This window comes from Suricata suricatta, chromosome 7, assembly GCF_006229205.1.
Source record: "Suricata suricatta isolate VVHF042 chromosome 7, meerkat_22Aug2017_6uvM2_HiC, whole genome shotgun sequence".
NCBI classification, from domain to species: Eukaryota; Metazoa; Chordata; class Mammalia; order Carnivora; family Herpestidae; genus Suricata; species Suricata suricatta.
The window spans coordinates 136669292-136676368 of NC_043706.1; the positions used below are offsets into that span (position 1 = coordinate 136669292).

The window sequence follows — 7077 nt, forward strand, 5'->3', positions numbered from 1 at the left end:
GGGGGGGGAGTTGGGGAGAGGATGAAGCCATGCGTTTCATCTGGGACGTGTTGGTTCTGAAGGGCCTTTGGCACATACAGGGGTAGGTGCCAGGTAAGCGGTCTGATGTGGGAGTCTGGAGCTTAGGGGAGAGGCTTGAGCAGGGAGCCAGCCGTGAGCAGGATCTTTGCGGCCATGAACTTGGCTGTGATCTCCTGGAGAGCAAAGACCGCCCAGGACCAGGCTTAGATGAGACAGAGTTGGAAGGAGGAACCAACACCAGCCTATCTAAAGCACCAGATTTAGGGAGTAGAAGCAGAGATGGACATGTGTGTCTGTTTGTGTATTCGTTATTATTAGATTTTTCTGTCATGTTTTCTTAAAGGCCTTTGCTCACATAAGCTTTGTCTCACTGGAGGTGATTAGGCATGAAAAGAACTTGAAATAGAGGAGATTTTTTTAAAAATCTGGCTTCATGCCGTATCGGTGTTCTCAAGTTCCCTCTGACATATTTCTTCCCAGCCTAACTTCCTCCATCGCTGCTTGACACCTAGACCGTTAGCGCTGCTGTTCCCTCCTCCCTGATCTTAATAGTGTGTTATCTTCCCAGGAGAGCTGTAGTTGGGATTGATTCATGGCGGGGAATCTGGGGGCTGGCCTTATGTAGTGTCGAGCAGCGATGCCTCACCTCACTAAATCACCCGTCCCTTATTCAGAAATTAGATGTCAGTTCTATCATCTGGTATCTGTTCTTCTCTAAAATGGAAAAATATGAGCATTACTCAAAAGATCCTTCAATTCAGAGGCATTCCCTCCCTCCGTTCACAAATACTTACTATCATGTGACATCTAGTATGTCAGGCCCTGGCGAGATAGTAGTGAGCAGAGCACAGAGAGGCCATGCCCAGAAGAGCTTACAGCCTAGCCTGGGAGTCAGGCAGAAGTCAGAAACTGTACGGAAAGGCATGAAAATAGTGATGATTGCACCAGTGGCGGACAGGGTAATGTGAACCTGTAACAGGAGGGGGTGGGAACTTGTTTGGGATTGACACATATTAAGTCTGGGTACTTGTGAAGAATAACTATTGGCTGTGGCCTGCTCGTGAGCTATTTATTAGAAACAGAAGTCATAAATGATCAAATAACCCCTTCCCCTTTCCCTGGCACTAAGACATGGCTGCTCTTCAAAACATACTTGAGCAAATTAAACAGAATGTGGGAAAGGGGACGACAAAAACAGCCTGCTTCCTGGGGACATCACCCATGACATTGGCCTTATAGAGAGGTTCCTGCACATCTTTTTATTTTGAAATACATAAACTGTACATCGCGGTTACAGTTAAAAGAAGTCACATTCCATATTTGTCACCATTGAAAACTGCCTGCCAAGCGCATTCAGCAGGTGCCTCTTCCAGGGCTTTACTTTGGCAGGTCTGACCGCCCCGGCTCCGTGACCCCTGTGCCCCTGTGCCGCATGAGCCCTGTGCAGACTTGCCAGCAGAGGCTGGTTTTCTCCATCGCTAGCCCAAAATTCCACATCTTCTGAAACGTTTTATTGTATTCCTAGTCGTTTGTGTGTGTTTTCTTTAAGCCCAGTGTAGTAATAGATTCCTTATTGCCCTGGAGAAACTGTTTTAGCCTTTTTTTAGTTTTCAGTCATTAAAATGGACAAGTTTAAAGGAATTTTTTTAATGTTTGTTTATTTTTGGGAGAGTGCAAGCTGGGGAGGGACAGAGAAAGGGGGGCAGAGGATCCAAAGTGGGCTCCACACAGATAGCAGCAAGCCTGGTGTGGGACTTGAACTCACAAACTGTGAGATCATGACCTGAACCAAAGTCAAACGCTCAACCGACTGAGCCACCCAGGTGCTCCTAAAGGAATGTTTGATGGACAGTTGATTTATTCTAAAACAGCTCTGTAAATTCTGCGAGCTTTTTACTACTTAAATGAAATATATCTTCCCTTGCAATTTATCTTAATCATCAGGATTTATGTCCTAAAAATGGCTTTTGATGGTCACTGACTACTTAATAATAAATACTGTAAATGCCCTCTGTACCCAAAGATGTTAGGTGCCAGGGAGACAGCTGTGGACAATCTTTGCCCCCAAGGAGCAAAATGTCAAAATCTTAATAGCAAAAGGGGGCAAGGACCTAACATGCCCTAAATAACTCTCCCTCTGTGTAAATCCTAGTCTTTCCAGTAAGAGAGCTTGGTGGCCTGATCACTTAATGGCCTTGTCATGTGACGTGACCTCTCAGGTTGTTTCTGCATCTGTTAGATTGAAAGACGTTGCATGCTTCTCCTGACCAGTTGCTGATGGATACGTGGATCTCATTAAACACAAAAGATACAAAGTTTTAAACACCAACAGATGCAGGCGCTGTCACCACACAAGGCAGAAGAGAACCTGGTGACTCCCCCGTGGAGGTCCTGCTTTCCATGGGGCCAGCCAGCCAGAGGACACAGCCCCTGTCGGGGCTTCTGGCAGCTGTGAGATGGTTCCTCTGCCACTCCGATGAACGGGGGCCAGCCCCTCCTCTGCCCTGCCTGTGCATCAGCTCTGCCCACGCACCCCAGCGCGTTCCTGTGCGTGTGCCCCGGGCCGGGGGAAGTGAGGGGGTCGGGCCCATCCGAGCTCTGTGCAGGTGCCACTGACAGTGCTGGTACGTGACTCCCAGGATCACTTGGACAGCACGGGAGGTAGAGCTCTTGGTGTAGTGCTTGGCACAGAGTCAGCGCTCAGTGAGTGTGCTCATACCGTTAATACGTTATAACATTAGTTGTTAATACAGTAAGACTGTTCTTCTTAGTTAAATAAAACATTAGACAAACTAATTCAGGAGCGTCGCCTTTTCCATATGTGGCTAGATAACCTGCTTATATAACCAAATATGTTTTCTCCTTGGTGAAACATACACCTGAAGTTTTTCTTCTAAATTTGAAAAATTCTTACCAGACGTCCACTGCTGCTTTTTTTTTTGTTCAAGAAAAATAAATATTATCCTCTTTTTAACCTTCCTTCTCCAACCAAAAAAATATACATGCAAACAAAAACAATGCACAAAAAAATGAGTCCATGATTTGCCGGTATTCCTTGTAAATATCCACACAGCATAACAAATGTGTTCGTTTTGCCATTAGTCACATGTCAGTATTAGAGAGAACTAAAGTGCTTGCAAATTAACAGCCAGCTAAGTTTCTGGTACTTAATGCTTTGTGTACCCCCTCAGCTACTTAACTGCTCTGGTTTTTTTAGTCCTAAGTCTGTCCATCTTAACAAGCCAAAGTGATGAGCTTTGCCAGAAACTGCCGTCCTTTCTCCTGGTCTGTCAGCAGTTCTGGTCCTTGCTTGCAGGTGCTGTTTGGCACGGCCGACGGGCAGGTGATCGTCATGGACTGCCACGGCAGGATGCTGGCCCACGTGCTCCTGCACGAGTCCGACGGCATCCTCAGCATGTCCTGGAACTGCCCCGCCTTCCTGGTGGAGGACAGCAGCGAGAGCGACACAGACTCAGACGACTACTCCCCGCCCCAAGGTAGGAAGCCAGAGGAGGGGTGAAGGTCCACCATGGGCACAGCGCCCGACTCACTGGGAAGAGCGCTGGCCAAGCACAAGGCAGGGTGGCCTGACGTCCTTGGTTCTTCCCTTTTCTCAGAGTCTCCGCACAGCTGATGATGCTCCATTGGCTTAGGTTTCACTAGACATGAAATGACCCTTGTCATGTCCCTAGGGTGTAGTGGGACTTAGCTGCTTAGCAAGAATAGAGAGAGCGGGAGATGAGAAATGCCATGCTATTACTATAACTTAATCTGCGGTGTTCCAAGTCCCTAATGTCGTTAGAGCCCGTGGCTCCAGGAGTGTGAGGAAAGGATTAGTTCTGCCTGGAACGCAGGCCAGCACACTGGGCTGCCATCCATGCCCCTCTTCTGTATTTCAGGGGAAACTTCCTTCCCTCTGTCCCGAAGAACCTGTCTTCCCCTGTAAGTCTCACGGCAATGTCAGTTTAGATGGATTGGCATCTACTTTTTGAATATTTGGACTGGTGAGGAAAGGTTTCATACTCTTGGTGGGGATAATTTCGGACTCCAGCCTCCTTTACCTTTGCAGTGTTTTATCTCTCCGACGTGTAAGAGACACAGCTCCCACACCCACACACAAAAAGCGGAAACCTCTGATGTTGGTGCTGGCCATCGCCAACGGCAGCATTCCACTTCGGCCTGCTCCGAGCTGTGGCACTTTCCCAGAGCTCCGTTCCCCCCGCCCGCCCCGCTTTTTTTTTTTTAAAGGAAAACTACGTTGTGAAATAGCGGGAGATCAGACTTGGTCATACTGCTGCAGGACTTCTGTCCTCGCGCTGCTCCCCTTTCCTGGGGCTGTAGGCACGTTCATCCTGTGAAGAGCTGGTCTGGGGGCTGGATCTTTAACTCTGTCCCCCATCGGCATCTACCCCATTGGTACTTGGAGTGCCCTCGTTTTGTCGTCTTCTGTCCCAGACATGACACAATACATGATGCTTCCCAGACACCCACACATTCATTCAGTCATTTGTTTAAGGAGAAGACCATGTTTTCACCTGAAAGAAACTTCGATCTGTTGGAGGTGGTGTTTCAGGATGTGTGGGGTTTGCGGAGGGAGAGTGTGCTTCCATTTGAGACATAAACGTGCCCTTTCCTAGTGGGGCCCCAACCCTGAGTGAAGTCGACCATTTCTCCAGCCTCGTAGTAATGAAGTCAGTATTGTACAAGGTGGATACTTGTCAGCATCCTTTTAAAACAGAACCTTACTAGGTTGAATGCAGGTTTACTTAGCCCCATGTATTACGGGGAAAAACAAGATCTAGAGACCAAGTTATAAAGCAGGTTCAGAATGAGTCCTAAGGGTCAAATTTAGACCCTGCTGCTACTCTAACACATTTCCCTTCTCAGAGCCGTGAGGCAGTTTGGAGGGTGACTGGGATTTGCCTTTCACATAGAGCTGGGTTTGTCTTGGTGGCCTAGGGGATTTGAGCACAGAGGTAAGTACGTACAGCATCCTAAAGTGAACCAAGGGAAGGTAATACCTGAGCATCCTCACAGGCAGGGCCAAGGTGTGCCCACGCTGGATGGGCCCCAGGGATGAGCTCAGCATGGGTGTGAGGCCTGTGGGGGTCTTCTGAAAGAGCCCTGATTTATCCTGGCCTGGGGGAGGGACTGACTTTTACTTTTGAAACAGCATGTGGAAAGATCCAGAACCTGACCCATCACAGCCCTTCCTTAGCCTGCACAAGTACTTCTTGAACTTACAAAGCAGAATTTTCTTTATACTGGCTGTGCACTGCGGATGTAGCAGAACTGATATGAGCCCCAGCCAACCTTGGCTTTCTAGGTTTGGAGTCTCTTATGGTAAAAACTTACTCATCATCATCAGGGAGCTGCTATGGCTCCCTGTTTCCTTTAATGTTCCATGAAAGGGCATTAATGTTAGAAAGCAACTTCTATATACATTGGACCAAAATTAAGAAACTGTTTTCATCCGTCTTTCCACCGTCCTTATACATTACGTGACATTAAAATAATTTATATTTACACATTAGAAACATGACACTTTAACACACAAGTTACTAACCTTCCCACATGTTCTCATCACTGTACAGCAGAGCCCAGAAGCCACACCTGGCGCCTCCAAGGCCATCCATCCCCGCCTGGCCTCTGATTCTGGGGTTCCCCTGGTGGATGTCCTCCTGACAGCCCCGTGTAGCTCCTCAGTGCTGTGTGCAGTGTTGTCCTGTCCGGAGTCCGGTCTGCAGTGTCAGGCATTGTTAAGGCCTCTGCCAGGCTGCAGCAGCGGGCCCTAGATTGGGGTCAAGTGGGCCTGGCCTCTGTTTCACTCAGTGCTTTTGTCCCGGCAGATGGTCCAGCCACCTGTCCCATCCCGGTGCAGAACATCAAGCCGCTACTCACCGTCAGCTTCACCTCGGGGGACATCAGCTTAATGAACAACTATGATGACTTGTCTCCTACTGTCATCCGCTCAGGGCTGAAAGGTACAGAGGCTGCGTGTGACCCCAAGCCCACACATCATCCCTGTGTGCATTTGCCTTCGGGTGGGTGTCCCGCACCCAGCACTTAGCCATTGCCGCCCGTCTGCAGGCTTACTGGAGTCTCTTAGTGAATGCCTTTCCCTTTTGCTTCTCTGCTTCTCTGACAAGTTGATACCGACGCTTATCTTGAGGAGGGATCCCTGACGGTTTTTGCCTCTCTCTTCTTTTCCTCCTACAAGAGTGACCTCTCTCAGGTGTATGCGTTTGCCTCTGGCTAACATGTAAGATGTCTGTACAGTATTGGGCCTCGGCGCCTGCCGTTCCTGGGGCAGCAGACCAGGCACAGCACTTTCACGGAAGCCCCTGTTACTTTGAGGCTTATTAAGAAACCGATGTTTGTGAGGGAAAGTTCCCGCAGCTGCCAGGCTGTGGCACTGATGTAAACAGAGCCGCCAGAGGCTGACTTTCCTGACAGATGTTATGAAATCTGTTATCTCACAAGAAAATCGCTGTCCGTAGGCATTTGGCGTGGTCCGAATTTTGCAGTTCGAGAATATTTACTCACCTCGTGACCCTGATGGTTCTTTGCAAAAACAGTTCTGTCTCTTCAGGATTAAATGGTATGGGGTAGAAATCCCTGAGTTGCCTCTGGTCTCAGAAGTAAAGGGACCGACTGTAATCGGAGTGGAAGGTCAGGGGCAAACCAGAACCTGCAGTTCAAGTTAGACTGTCGCTCAGAACTGACCTCAGACCAGAGTCGTGCCATGTGCTTCCTGTCTGAGTCACTCAGGAATCGCAGGGATGACACGGAGACTCGGGTCCCTATACTTAACACCATCCCTGTCCACACGCCCCAAGCACTTCTTAATTCCATTTAAAACTAGAGAATGTTTTTACACGTTCTCCTTTTTGTGGGTGCCCCATTTTGCTGTTTCAAAACTATAATTGTGAGAAATTATTTAGCCTATAAACTCCTGAGGGACATGAAGTATGTAGAGGTCCCTCTTTATACCACAAGTAGGCTTCTTTGGAAGGTGTGTGTGTGTGTGTGTGTGTGTGTGTGTGTGTGTGTGTG

The 7077-nt window shown here is 48.4% G+C and overlaps 1 protein-coding gene across 1 annotated transcript in view; it reads left to right on the forward strand.

The window, feature by feature from the left end:
- The window catches only part of TULP4 (TUB like protein 4), a 165191-nt gene that overhangs the window by 122497 nt on the left and 35617 nt on the right, over positions 1–7077 (forward strand). Inside the window, exons 4-5 of the mRNA XM_029943259.1 lie at positions 3338–3518; positions 5871–6005. Coding sequence (XP_029799119.1) covers positions 3338–3518; positions 5871–6005 — 316 coding nt within the window. The remainder of the gene's footprint in view (positions 1–3337; positions 3519–5870; positions 6006–7077) is intronic.